At 34.9% G+C, this 15,400-nt stretch overlaps 1 protein-coding gene across 1 annotated transcript; it reads right to left on the reverse strand.

Annotated features, from left to right (window-relative positions):
* Positions 1–3,849: 3,849 nt before the first annotated feature.
* Positions 3,850–9,657, reverse strand: LOC132266999 (uncharacterized). The gene is made up of 5 exons (XM_059768033.1): positions 9,373–9,657; positions 7,723–7,870; positions 6,517–6,587; positions 6,204–6,407; positions 3,850–4,073 (listed from the first exon to the last, which is right to left on the reverse strand). Exons 1-5 carry the CDS (start codon positions 9,577–9,579, stop codon positions 3,942–3,944), a joined length of 762 nt encoding a protein of 253 aa, XP_059624016.1. The 5' UTR covers positions 9,580–9,657; the 3' UTR covers positions 3,850–3,941.
* Positions 9,658–15,400: the final 5,743 nt, after the last annotated feature.

Below are 15,400 nucleotides of genomic sequence, written 5' to 3' on the forward strand. Positions count from 1 at the left end.
ATTACACAGAGACATTCGCACCTGTAGCCAAAATCAACACAGTTCGTGTCTTGTTGTCTTTAGCTGCGAACTTGGATTGGCTATTGCAACAATTCGATGTGAAGAATGCCTTTCTACATGGTGAATTATCTGAAGAAGTCTACATGGATCTCCCACCAGGATGCATGATACCCGAAAAGTATAGTCAGAAAGTCTGCAGGTTAAAGAAATCATTATATGGGTTAAAACAATCTCCGAGAGCATGGTTTGGAAGATTCACAAAGTCAATGATAACCTTTGGCTACCGTCAGAGCAATTCAGACCATACGTTATTCCTGAAGAAACAACAGGGTAAGATCACTACACTCATTGCATATGTAGATGACATGGTAGTTACAGGGAATGATCCTGAAGAAATGAAGGCTCTCAAGAAGTATTTGTTCAAAGATTTCGAAATGAAAGATCTAGGTCCTTTAAGATATTTTCTTGGAATCGAAGTATCTCGATCTAATAAAAGAATCTTTCTATCTCAAAGAAAATATGCTTTAGATCTATTACAAGAGACTGGCATGACAGCATGTCAACCAGCTGAGACACCAGTGGAAGAAGGACTGAAGTTATGTGTTGAGTCTAACCAAGTACCTGCTAATAAAGGAAGATACCAAAGACTTGTAGGGAGATTGATGTATTTAGCACACACGAGACCGGATCTGGCTTATGCATTGAGCATTGTTGGCCAGTTTATGCATGATCCAGGAGAGCAACATATGAATGCAGTTATACGCATTTTGAGGTATCTGAAATCTGCTCCTGGAAAAGGAATTTTGTTCACTAAAAATGCTGGTTATCAAAACATAGATGCATATACTGATGCTGACTGAGCTGGAGCTATAGATGATAGTCGATCTACTTCTGGATACTTCACTTTTGTAGGAGGTAATCTTGTTACATGGAGAAGCAAGAAACAAAATGTTGTTGCTCGCTCGAGTGCCGAAGCTGAATTTAGAGGTATGGCGCTTGGACTTTGTGAAACTTTGTGGTTAAGACTTCTCTTGCGGGATTTGAATTATCTACCTGGGCAACCAATTAGACTATATTGTGACAATAAAGCAGCATGTGATATTGCTCATAATCCAGTTCAATATGATCGTACAAAGCATGTCGAAATAAACAGATTCTTCATTAAGGAAAAGTTGGATGGAAAAATTGTGGAGTTGCCTAAGATTCGATCGGAGGATCAACTAGCCGACATTCTCACCAAAGCAGTCTCAAATCAAGTGTTTTCAAAATTTTTAGACAAGTTGGGCATGTGTGACATCTATGCACCAACTTGAGGGGAAGTGTTGAGATTTTATTTTTTGTAATCCGAGATATACAGATTGTACAGCTGTAGGATTGCATTATTTTCTCCTTGATTTAAGGCTAATTGGTAGATAATTAGTTTCCCGATTATTGTATATTTAGTTACCTATTTTAGCTAGATATTACTCTATAAATTGAATGTAACACCATCGTGAATAATATTAAATTGAGTTTTGATTCTCATATTCTTTCCTTGAATTTCAAGACTTTGATATGTCTATGTGAAGCGCTCTTTGTTTCTTGTCATGTGGATTTTTTGCTCTTTGTTCAGGCTGCTTGTATAACTGGATCTATGTAAAATGTAGTCTTCTTTTTGTTTGCCAGTATAAAAAAAAAATAATAATAATAATAATAATAATAAATTGCCCTCACATGTACTTAAACCCTCAACTTTCTATTTAGATGTAGGACTGCAAATTAATCGAACTATTTATGAACAACTGAAGCTCGACTCGTCTATGGTTCAACTCAAACTCGTTTGTGTAGCATTCAAGCTAAGCTCAAGCTTGATTTTTAAGCTTCTTTAGTAAATGAGCCGATTCTGAACAATATTAAGTTCGACTCGTATATGTTTTTGAATATATAAGCTCATAAACACGTTAAAAAATATAAGTTTGTATAAGTTCGTGAACATAAGCTTGTGTAAGCTAAGAACAAGGGGAAAAGATTTTGAACACTGTAATAACCCACTCCACTACATGGTATGATATTGTCCGCTTTGGGCTCACAAGGTTTTGCACCTATAACTCGCCTAATGTGGTAGCCTGCCCACAAGTTCATCACAATCACCCCCCTTGGGGCCCAGCATCCTCGTTGGCCACATTTTCGGCTAGGTCAAGCTCTAATACCATTTGTAACGACCCACTCCACCACATGGTATAATATCATCTGCGTTGGGCCCGAGTTCGCACGGATTTGTTCTTAGGTTTTACCCCAAAAGGCCTCGTACCAATTGGGGTAGGGTGTGGCTCACTAAGGGTCCTTTTTTTTGTTTATTTATATTTATTTATTTATTTTTTTTACCATATAAATATAGGCAGGAAGGTTCTCATGTGGTGCAAAAGAACAGATTTTCTAGCGGACCAATAGTCAAATAGTCAATTACACGTTATTACTTTATCAGACCTAACCATAGTTAATATTTATTACCTTAATAGTCAATTTACCATAGTTACCTTAATAGTCCATTTACCTTAGTTTTCACCCATTACAATTTCTTTTAAATTTTATGCACAAATATAATTAAATATCCAATCTCATCATCCCAATTTTGGAAATATTTTATGGTATCAGAAAATCCACGTTCAAAATTTTAAAATATCTCAAAAACTATTTCTATTACTTAACTTCCCCCCCCCCCCCCCCCCCCCAAAACTTACCACTTCCAATTTAGATCGTCATTAACAAGAACTTTAATACTACATGTCTAGCAAATCATGGTACTACTTGCACAGGTATATCAAATCAAACCTTATTTATCAATTTGCAATGTAAATTGGAAACTCCTTCTCATGCCATTAATCTATCGTATGCTTCCAATATGCCAAATGGTTCCCTGTACTCTAGATACATGTGGGACAATTCTTAAATTAGTTTCCAAATGATGCTTAATTTCTAATCGAAAATAACTAAGATCGCATTGCTGGGTTAAAAGAACAAATTGAGAATGAAGTGTGATACATGTGGGACAATTCTTAAATTAGTTTCCAAATGATGCTTAATTTCTAATCGGAAATAACTAAGATCGCATTGCTGGGTTAAAAGAACAAATTGAGAATGAAGTGTGAAATAATTACTGAATAAGCTTTTTTCATGGGTTCAAAGGATACTAATTTTTTAGGGTTCGTGAATAAGCTTTTTTAATTTTTTTGCTCTTTTAATTTTTTTCTTTTCTATTTAAGGGGATTTTTTCATAAGCAATGATTACAAATTTATAAACAAATTGACTATTGGAGATTGTAAGGAAAATGGAAGAGATTAAGGAGGAGAGAGATTGAATAAAGATATTGACTAAATACGGTAAATTGACTATTAAGGTAACAATTATTAACTATGGTTAGGTCTGATAAAATATTATGTGTAATTGACTATTTGACCATTGATCCGCTAAAAAATCCATTCTTTTGGACTGCATGAGAGCTTTCCTATATATAATTTATAACATATTACTGTGTGCCACCCTAAAATACCCATGGGCTTGAAATTATTTATACATAGAAGTATATAAGTTGTAAATCATAACTTTGTGCCCCTGAAATAAAATCCAGGCTCCATCCCTGGAGGCGGGCTTGAGCCGAGTCCATAAATGAATGAGCCAAGTCCGAACATACTCAAGCTCGGCTTAGCTCGATTCATTTGGAGCCCAATTTGAAAGTACTGCTCCAAAATTTTGTGAAACCCTAAAAATGTGGCCTCTGTATAAATAATGTACTTGAAAACAGAAAATAAAAGATGCACAAAAATAGATATTGTAACAAACATCAATGTGATCAATGCAGAGAGACAAATTACACACAAAATTATATATATATAATCTGAGATCAAGTCAATTACAATTGCTAAATTAGTAGATAACAGTGTGTGAGAGAGAGTAATGAAAATCAAATTAAGACTACACTCAGTTCTCCACTTCTAGGTATGTGATGAATGTTGAGAAAGCAGAGCACAAGAGCCATGGTGAGAGTCCTCGCAGCCCAGCTCACGGCCTCGAAAACGGCATTGAACCGCCGTTCCTGCAGATCCCAAAGCGTCACCACACACTGTCCCAAACCATCCACCATCTTCGCCAACAATATCACCATATATATATATATATATATATATATATCACTCACCTTGAGCACAGAGAACCACCAAAATTCATCACCTCAGAAGAACAAAGAGAAAAGAAAAGGCAGAGACATGGTTTCTAAAGGGAGGAGTGATTGATTGCAGTTTGAATTTGGTTCATGTCATTGACAATCTTTTGGCAACTTGCAAATAAAAAAGACAGGAGGTTGCTTCCACGATGTTTCCTTTTTTTCTTTTTTACTTATTTATTTATTTGTATTTTCCTCAAAAGGGTATAAATTAAAAGAGCTTTTGAACATTCTTAGACTCGACTAGGCTCCTTTGTGTTCATCAATATAAGATCATGAAAATGTTAGTAAATATAGTCTTAAATAAATGCAACACAACTGCTACTGATTAGATCAAAATGCAATCGAGATGCAACAGTATAACAACTTTACTTCGGACATTTATGTAGTAACAAAATACATTATTGTTACGCTGAGAGAACGGAATTGGCATTTTGAATTTGAAATTAGAGAAAACAATGTCGATTTGATGCTCCCAAACATAGAAATGATTTGAATCCATACGGGTTTTTGAACTGATATTAGAAAATTCTTAGGTTAACTCGATCTAGACTGGCCAAAATAGTCAGATAGTTAGAATATAGGTAAATACCACCACCTCATGACTTCCCATGCCTCGACAATAAAGGGGTTCACAATCTTTTATGTTTGATTTTCTTTATCAAATTATATCCTCTTCATTGCGTGTAGAAAGATAACGTAAGAAGCAGTTCTACCATCTCTCCCCCTCTACAAATGTCTTCTAATCGAGTTCGGATCCTCTGATTTTGTACAAATTTTCAACGCACATAGGTCTTATTTCTAACACTAAATATATATTTTTCTAGATTTCAAATCATAGAATGAATGTGTGATACCATGATTTAAGTGTTCAAAAACTCTAAATTTAATGTTGAAAGATATTTCAATTCAGTCAAAACGTGTTTCTAACACAACATTTGTTGAGATTTGAAACAAATGTGTCTGAAACATAATTTCAGTGTGTTGGAAATTTAACAGCACGAGTGGATCTAAACACCTTCTAATCACCATCTAACAATTCTCTCTCTGTCTCTGTCTCTATCTCTCTCTCTCCATATATATATATAGTTAACTCAATTCTCCTCAAGTACCCCCCCCCCCCCCCCCCCCCCCCCCCCCCCAAAACAAAAAACCACACCACCCCCACCACCACAACAACAACAAAAAATCCGACAATTTGAGCCATTCCAAGGAAAAAATAAGAAATTTTATAACATGATAATAGTCCATTTTCGTTTTTCAGGGAAAGAACAATGGTGTGAAGGCCACAGAGATAGGTTTTCATGGAAATTTTATAACATGATATGACCCTTCAAGTACTCTTTCATTTGGCCTGGAGGTATAACCTCCCCTATCCTTAAAGAGGAGGGGAGGGGTTCGAGCCCTGACGTGGGCAAAATGGTGTGAATGTTTGCTTTACCATTCAAAAATATATACTCGTATATATATAAATGACCCTCCTGCAAATAAAGCATTGTTGACAGTAAGATTTTCCTTCTATTTTTTGTGTAATTCCACAGAATTTTGAAAAAAAAATTTGTTCTTCTGTGCAGCAACATAAAAGCACAAGAAAATTTTAATGCATCGGAGGACACACTAGTCTATAATATTGCCGGTTTGCAGCAATTGTAACAAGTCCATCGAAGTTCCATTCCGCATGAAGCTGCCCAATGCAGATGCAGCAAGGAATGCACAACCAAGTGGGATCATAAATTGAGGCAAAAATGTGAGACTACGAGCAACGACCAATAGTAGTTGCCCTAGATTTCATTTTAATGAAGATAAAAGGACACATGAAGGAACAAAAATGTGGCTGCAAATAACAATCAGGTAATGGGTGGGGTATACAAAATCCCAAGGTAAAGCTATGACAAACTGGTATGGATAGTTGGATGGCGATCACATTAGAAAACCATCAGTTCAAACAACCACAAAGTACTTCATATTATAGCCCCAAATATCTTAGCGACCTCGTTGTTTTACCTGCATATCTCTGGCAATAGAAGGTAGCCATCTTTCCCCTCGGATTCTTTTCAGTTCCGCTACTCTCTCTTCCTCTCTCTTGGCAGCTGCTTTAGCAGCTGCATCTTTGGCTTCTATTCTGGCTAAAGATTTCTGGCATGCATCTCTTGCTGCGGCTATAATGTCCGTCCCATCAACCGCAACAGATTGAAGTTGCCGTCTAAACTGTGAGGCATTAATTAGGCAAAAACAGATAAAATTAAAAAGATTAAGATTGTACAGTAAATAATGAATCAATAATAAATAATGAAGAAAGCATAGGTGGAAAAGTAACCTTCTTTGATTTCTCATCAATCTCTTCAATTGGAGGGATTCTTGGTCTCTTCGTTGGTCGTTGAAGTTCATCTGGCATGCATTTAACTTTTTACTACCTAAATAAAACTTGGCAACAGTGGATATGGAAATGCAGCACAAGTTCAACGTCAAAGAATGGCCATTCTATCTCATGCTTCTTTAAACTCGGTCTTACAGGACTTTGAAGGATATTTTAAAATTGAGTGGCGAGCGCACAAGTCTATAATCTTCTAGTTACTAACATGTTTGATTGTATCTGAAACATTTACCAAAGATAAAATTCACCATTTGGTGGACATTGTTCTACATCTGAAACATTTATGACAGATATAATCCACTAATTGGTGAATGAAGTTCTGCATGACCGGTCCTCTTTGGCTTAGGTCAACCCTTAGGTCAGGAATTAGAGGATTGGTAGAGAGAGAAGAGAGAATGAGGTTCTGGATTTCTGCATGTGTGTCTTTTGCACAGAAACTGTGCTTGAGCGCACAAACTGTTTCATCAAGATGTCACATTCTGTATGTGGCAGCAAAACTTGGCTAGGAGCCAATTTGAGCTCAAGCATGTCACTTCTAATCAATTACTAGAAGCCATGTCTTGATTTAAAGCTCCTTACGGCAGTACCGCATATATATAGATAATCAAGCTTCATCAATTTATTATAACCTGAAAACTACCATTTATTATTTTAATTATAACATGCTAGTTGTCACAATCAGTGTTATCAAAGGCCCAAGGCGCACTAAGGCGCTAGAGGTCCTTTGGGCCTAGGCACAAGGCGAGGCGCGCGCGCGCGCCTGAGGGAAGTGAGGCGCACAATTCAAAAATTAAATTACTATTAAAGCATATTCATATTCCATATTAAAGGTGCAAATGTTGTCAAAGGCGCATCTGGGCACACACCAGGGGCAACACTTGCGCCAGTATGAGCCTGGAGCCTAGGCACACCTTTAACAACACTGGTTACAATGTAGCAGAAAATCAAGTAAATTAGTTGCAGTTATACATGCCCCATCTGCCCAACCGTAAGAAAGCTGTAGGTTGAACAATATGCCTGCTAAGCAATTGACCTAGTCGGGCTACACAGTGACCTAGCTCCTAGCAGCAACATTTAAATAATGCAAGTACCAAACTTTTTTTAATTGTAGGTTAATAGATGTAAATTATTATAGGGAGACTCACTTACCTACATGATCAAACACTATTCCAGGGGGAGCATGTTTAAATAACCGAACTCCACATTCACTTATCATTGGATCACTATGTGGGATATCAGCAGGATCTCTCACCACTTCTATGGTCTTCTCTAAGATGCCATCCAGAAGCTTTTGTGCCTGTCATGAAGTTCATTTATCCAACCATTACCACACAAAGAGAAAGGACAACAAAAGAGTCCAAACACCAAAAAACATAAATGGCAGCAATAGGGGCTGGGAGGAACATGCGCAATTATGCATTCTCTCTACCTGATCTAAATATCCGTGTTTGAACCACTTCCTCTAAATAACAGCCATAAACATTCCAGTTAAAAAACCCTTGCTCACTGCATTCTTCTCCCCATATAAAGTTTCCAATTCATTATAAAAAGAATGGCCTATATATCACTAAACACGTGATGGAACACATCATCAACCAATTATTATTATTATTTTTTCTTTTACCAATTCTTCCTTTTCTTCAAAATCTTCACCTTTTCAGGCCTATCCCCATCGAGGTGAAAACAAAATTAATGTAGAACACCTTCCATTTAGCTTTTTATTTTTTCGAATTGAGCTGCACTCTCCATATGTACACACGACCACCAAAATGTAGAAACCGAATTCGTAATACCTTTTCATTGGAATCCAGTGTAATCTGGACTACGTACAAACTACAAACTAAAGAAAATAAAACCCGAAAGATGACATGGGAGTTGCCAAGACGAACAGAAAAAAGATCAGGTAGACAGATTCATCAACAAATCAAGCCAACAAAAAGAGAATGACCATATCACTCTGATCTTATAAGAACTCCTCCAAAGAATAGATACCATTACAATCCAATCAAAATTCCTGGTATAAACTATAAAGAAATAGTTACACTCAATTCTCATGTTATTGGCTGTTAAAACCACATTCATCAAACCCAAGTTATCTAGAAATAAATAAAATAAAATAAATTTCGACAAAGTGAGAGCTGAAGAAACCTCTAGCTCCAATCTCTCAAAATTCAAATTGATATAATCAAATTTGCTCCAAATAAACTTCCCTCTGATCTTGAATGTTTTTAGAAAAAAGGGAAACAAAGTACTCAAATAATCAATCCGGACATATATAGAGACAACTAAGCATTCTCATTCTCAGCAATCCAAAACAGATAAGCCCCAAAAGGGAAGTGCTTATTGCTTAACAAACAGAGTTTTTTCATCCATCATGACATGTAAATTGTATACATTTTAAATCAGAATGCACATAGGCATCATCTTACAAATTTGCAAGCAAAATCCAGAAAATAAACCACTCAATAAAAATAAAAATAAAAATAAAATGTTAGGACCTCTTTGATTAAGAAGTTCAGTTATCTAAAATCAGTTTTTAAGTCAACTTAAAAAGATTTTATGGTTCTGTTTTAAAATAACAATTTTCAGAAAACTGGCAACCACAAAATATGGTTATACACAAAACCATGTACAGTTCCTATTAAATATACTTCAAACCCTGTAATTCTTCAAATGAACTAAGGCAATGGGTAATTCCTTAGGGTTCCAAGAATACTGTATTCATTTGATTATTGATAAAATTGAAATAAACCCAGAATACAATAGATAAAATTCTATGTAGGAGAGACAAAAATCAACCTTGATATGGTAATGCTTGATATTTGGGGGTTTATTATCTTCGCTTGGACGGCCAGATGATTTTGGTGTTGACCCGTTCGAGGTAGAGGAAAGACTGTTGGTGGTGGTGGCGACACAGTTGATGGCGGCTCTCCACTCGGCGTCTCCGTCTTCCTCTCCACTGCTGCTGCTGCTACAGCTAGTGCTGCGACCATCAGCGCCGCCCATCTTGAGGTGGACCAGCTAAACTTTCTCACACGACGTTTGGAACGGATTTTGAATTGAAAAAAAAAACAATAATAATCTGATTTAAAATGTGTTAGACCATACAACATGTAAATATGTGAGATTTAATTCATTTAATTAAATCTTTAAAATGATAGGATTTTTTTCTTATTATTTTTATTCATGGTGCAAATACCAAATTCAAGTAAATTAATGATGTAATTATTAAGATGAAATGAAATAAAAATTTTAAAATAATTATTAAATAAATCGTGTTATAACACACTTATAAAAAATCATTTAATAATAAACAATTATATACATGTCCAGAGTTATTGAAATCAATAATAAAGCGTGGAGTTTTAGTTGGACAAGGTGGAGCCAAAAATAAGATTTTGACCAAATTAGTAATATAAAATTTAAAAATAAATAATTGTAATATTTTTTAAGATGCATGTTTATAAATGATATAAATAGAATATTAATAAATTTTAGGATTAATTTCACTTACACCCTTTAAATTTAGTTAAATATTACTTTCAAATATCTTTTAAAAATAATTATCACTTAGGTTCATTTTTATTTTTTTCAAATAAAATTTCATTAAAAATATAAAAAAATAAAACTTTGTTCCTAATTTTTTAATCCTATTTATTCAAAAATATCATGTTCCTATTTATTCAAAAATATCATGTTAGTTAAATTACCAGTTTATATATATAACAATCGCATACGACGGCGGAGACATTGGTTAGGCACAGAGGTGATGACGGTGAAGGCATCGAGATCAGTTGGGCACTGTAGCGATGGCCATACCAGAGATTACGGGAGGTCGCCTAACGGTGGTGGGTTGGTGGGAAAGATGACGTTGAACCAGAGATTGCGGGTGGAGTCACGAGACCAGGCACTACGGCGATACTTTTTTGGAATTGGAGGACTTTGAATAAGGTCTGCTCATGCATGGGGTCTATCTAGAGTGATTACTTGTGATGTCATCAATAGGGCTGCTGAGAATCTGACCTTCAAATTGAACAAGACAACATATCCACTCCATGGACCAAGACTGCCCCTCACCCATATGTGTTCTAGCTCCTTATCTCTCTAACTATTAGGGAATGGTACAGCAAAAAGAAAGACTTTGACTGGTTCTCCCCATCCTTGGCCACATCAATCAGTAATTTTGGGACCTTCGTGAGTTCGCGTGATTGCCGCTTTGTCAGTCGGGTCTCAAAAGACAAAAGACATTGATGAACCAGCAATCAAGGTTTTGTTATAAAAAAGTTGCATATATATATATTGTTTTAGGAATATTTTATCTTTTTATTTGGTTCTGTAGGCAAAAGAGTTGTTTTTATAAAGTCAAAGGATATTTAAATCATTTTACATTATGTTATAATTGTGCAAGTGATTGTTGGGATGAATAAAAAATGAAATAAAAATTTGTAATGTGAGTGATAATTATTTTTAAAAGATATTTAAAAGTGATATTTGACGAAACTTTAAAAAGTGTAAGTGAAATTAATTCTAAGTTTTAACAATGGTTACAATAATAATTTGTCTTGCAAACTAATTTGGGAATTACTATTAATAACTATCAATGTATACCGTATATAGGGGTTTGAGAAAAGGGGGGCATGGCCTCCCTCCCTTCGCCCCAGTAGTGGATGGACACGGATGATACATACTTTGTGAATGACATGTCTTAAATAAATCATTACCCTTACACGGTTCAGTTTAAAAAAAATTTGGAATCAAATTAATTCTAACAAATTTGTAAAATTTGAAATCAAACCGAATCATTTAACGAAAGAAACTAAATCAAATCAAATCATAAAAAAATGGATCGGTTCGGTTCTACAATTCCCTATATTTTTTTTTCCTTTCTTGTTATAGAAATATTCATATTTCAAAATTCACATGCACAATAATAAACCAAGTTACCAGCACATTCAGAACTATTAATATATTCAAAACTTTTAATTCATTCTTCTCTATCACTTCTGGAACTAAAATGAATAAATTCAAAATTACTAATAAATTAATACACTTACAACTGAACTGAATAAATTCAGAATTGTTACAAACTTCTAAGTGAATTGAATTGTAGGATTATATTATATTATATATACCTTATAAATTAACACACACACTAACACACCCTAACCCAATTTACACTATTTAATAAATTGAACAAATTGGAATGCATCTAACCATCTGCATTAACCTCATTCAACCATAACATCATCCTACATCAGAGTACCTGTTTAATAGTTTACTACAAAATATAAGCCTATTATGCAAATTCTGACAACTAGAACATTAACAACAAGTCACACTATTAAATTATACTACAACATTTACATCTTAAACAAAAGACGTTACATTGTTCTTTTCTCCATTCCCACTCTAAAATCTAGACCTAGCAGTAGCAACCCAACCTTATACCTGAAAATATAGATATGGAAGGAGTAAGCTTTAAGCCCAGTGAATACAACACTACTACATCAAAGTAATATAAACAAATATTATCTGATAATTTCAATTTAACTCCATAGCATAAAACTTTCAGCTTTACAGACATTTAAAATATAGTACTCTCTTTCTAGGCCAGAATTTGGACCGTATTTAGATATAATACTCTCTTTCTTGGCTAGAGTATGTACCTTATTTAATGTAGTACTCTCCTTTCAGGCCAGAGTATGGACCTTATATAATATATTACTTTCTTTCCAGACCAAAGTATGGACCTTATATCACACAATCAAATTATATATATATGCATCTTCATATCACATAAACAACTTCAATACTTAAATTTAACATTTCAAGTGTAAAACTTCCAGTGAGTACATTCACCTTGGTTACTTCCCAAATTATTTATTTTTCCCCTGGAAATGTCGAAGTTGTCAAGTCCTTCTCATTGCCTATACAACATTATAACCATGTCATATATATTTCTGGAAAGATTTAAATAATAAATCACAATTTTCATTTAAAACCATGACCACAACCATTTATGTGAAATTTCAACTCCACCATTCCAATTAACAACTATTTTCACTCAAATTATTCAAGTGAGATAACAAAATACAAATAACTACAATATATACACAATCAATCAACCCACTTATCCGTAGATAAAAAGAAATAAAAATATCCAATAAGGATAAAATAAATAAATAAATAAAATTCACCTCCAGTACCTCTGTACCAAAAATCACATACCCATTTTTCTTTCCTATTCTTCTACTTCTCTCTCCTTCAATCTCCTTTCTCATTTGATTTCTATAATCTCAGATTACTAACCATATATATATATATATATATATATATATATATATATATCAATTTCACCTTAACAATTTCAACTACTTCATAGTTCCTTCCATTTTAGAGAACTTCATACACCTTGACAAACTACTTCATAATTCCTTCCATTTTAAACAATTGGAATACTTGACTCTATCTAATGAAATAAATAGAAATCCACAAGATTAATACAAAACTCGTGAACCAAATTATTCATGGTAAGTTTAAACTTCAATGTAGAAATTTAGAAAAACAACAAAAATATAAAAGATAAAATCCTTACTTGTAGAGTATTTCTTTTCCTTTTCTAAACTTTCATATACTTTTTTTTCTTCTCCAGCTGAAAACAAAAACCCCTTCTCTCTTTCTATTTTATTTATTTTCTTTTTCCTTTTCAATTGCAGTGTATAAAATATTTAAAACTTTTCAAGAAGCCTCTTATGTTCCTGTTGAGGCTGAGGTGGAACAACCTATTCAGGGTGGTATGAGAGAAAACAGGAATACTTAATTGGTATGCAGAAAATGGAGAAGGCTATAAGCCGAACAAAACAAACAGTTTATGGCAAGTCAAATGATGATACAAGAAAGGCTGGAAAGACAACAGAAAGGAAAGAAAGGCTCAAATTATGAGAGGTTTATCAAGTTAACACCCCCAGAATTTTCAGGTACTACCAAACCAGAAGAAACAGAGGGGTGGGTAAGAAGAATGGAATCGATATGTGCAGTGATGGGTGCAACAGAAGATCAGAAGGTAAACTTAGCTACATTTATGTTCAAAAATGAAGCTAGTTATTGGTGGGACACGACAAAACATTTATTGCTCATTCTAGGAGAGAAAGAGGTGATATTATGGAATCCATTTGTTAAAACTTTTTATGAGAAATATTTTCCTCCAATTTACAGAAAAGAAAAGGAACGGGAGTTTATTCTCCTAAAACAAGATAGAATGTCTGTAGTTGATTATGAAGTTAAGTTTAAAGCTTTATTGAGGTTTACACCCAAGTTTATATAGAATGAAGAAGATAAATGTACAAAATTTCAGAATGGTTTAGAGGTGGCTATTAAGTCCAGAGTTTCAGTGTTTGAGGAAACAGATTACAACAGACTTGTGAATAAAGCCATGATTGCTGAAAGGGATGTGAAAGAATTGCAAGAAAGAAGGGAACAATACAAAAGAAATAGATCTGAGCCATCACAATCAAGAGGAGTAGAAAGAATTTCAAGTCAGAAAAGTCAAAGGTCGCGGTATGAAAGGGGAAGGGGTAGTGAATCTCAAGGGCAGACGTCAAGTATTGGAAGAGGTCAAGGGTTTTCCGAACAACTATCTGCATGACAAGGTAGCTTTGGAGGACGTGGTACTAGCAGGGGGTGTTTTCAGTGCGGAAGAGAAGGCCACCAGAAGAAGGATTGTCCTGTGTTAAAAGCAGAAGAGTGCTATCATTGCCACCAACCGGGTCATCGGAAAAGAGATTGTCCTATGTTGCCAGGAGTGACTTCAGTGGGTAGTGTTGCCGGCTCTGGTAGAAGTTTTGCACAGGGGAGCTCGTCAAGAGGAGGAAGGGGTGCTACAAGTGGTCTGCAAGCCCAGGGAAGAGTGTTTGCTATGACACTTCAGGATACCCAAGCAACATCAGAAGTGGTGACAGGTACACTTTCTATTTTGAATAAAAATGTTACGGTGTTTATTGATCCTGGCTCAACTCATTCATTTGTTGCATCATCTATTGCTATGTATTTGGGTAAACCACTTTCATCATTAGATAGTAAATTGTTTATTTCTACACTAATGGGGGAAGTGGTATTGGTTGCAAATGAATATCGGGATTGTGTATTACAAATGGGAGATAGACAGTTAAAGGTGAATTCGATACCATTGAGCATACTAGACTTTGATATCATTTTGGGTATGAATTGGCTATCTGTGTATCATGCTTCAATAGATTATTTTTGAAAAGAAGACGTATTTCAGATACCAGGGGAGCCAGAATTTTGATTTACTGAAGAAAGAAATGTTATTCCAAACTGTCTCATCTTAGCTATACAAACCAGAAAGTTGTTGAAGAAAGGGTGTCAGAGTTACTTAGCTTATGTGGTTGATACTGAAAATAAAGATTTGATACTTGAAATGTAGCAGTGGTAAGGGAATTCACAGATGTGTTTCTAGAAGAATTACCGGGGTTGCCAGTGGACAGAAAGGTAGATTTTACCATTGAGTTGGTACCTGGACCAGCTCCAATTTCTATTGCTCCGTATCGAATTGCACCGACAGAATTGAGAGAGTTGAAGATACAGTTGCAAGATTTACTGGATAAAGGCTTCATTCGACCTACTATTTCACCGTGGGGTGCACCGGTATTATTTGTTAAGAAGAAGGATGGTACTATGCGATTGTGTATTGACTACAGACAGTTAAATAAAATAACCATTAGAAACAAGTATCCATTGCCACGAATTGATGATCTGTTTGATCAGTTGCAAGGGGCAAAGGTGTTTTCTGAGATTGACTTGAGGTCAG

The sequence above is a fragment of the Cornus florida genome, unplaced genomic scaffold, assembly GCF_030987335.1.
Source record: "Cornus florida cultivar Cherokee Brave unplaced genomic scaffold, ASM3098733v1 CherokeeBrave_3.0.0_Hap2_Chr07, whole genome shotgun sequence".
Classification (NCBI taxonomy): Eukaryota; Viridiplantae; Streptophyta; class Magnoliopsida; order Cornales; family Cornaceae; genus Cornus; species Cornus florida.

Excerpts from the sequence above, each read along its gene's own strand:
- LOC132266999 (XM_059768033.1), bottom strand. The coding sequence starts at position 9,579 with ATGGGCGGCGCTGATGGTCGCAGCACTAGCTGTAGCAGCAGCAGCAGT. Across the intron at positions 6,408-6,516 it reads TTGATGAGAAATCAAAGAAG|TTTAGACGGCAACTTCAATC; the intron begins GTTACTTTTCCA and ends AATGCCTCACAG. Across the intron at positions 4,074-6,203 it reads CTATTGCCAGAGATATGCAG|GAACGGCGGTTCAATGCCGT; the intron begins GTAAAACAACGA and ends TGGGATCTGCAG.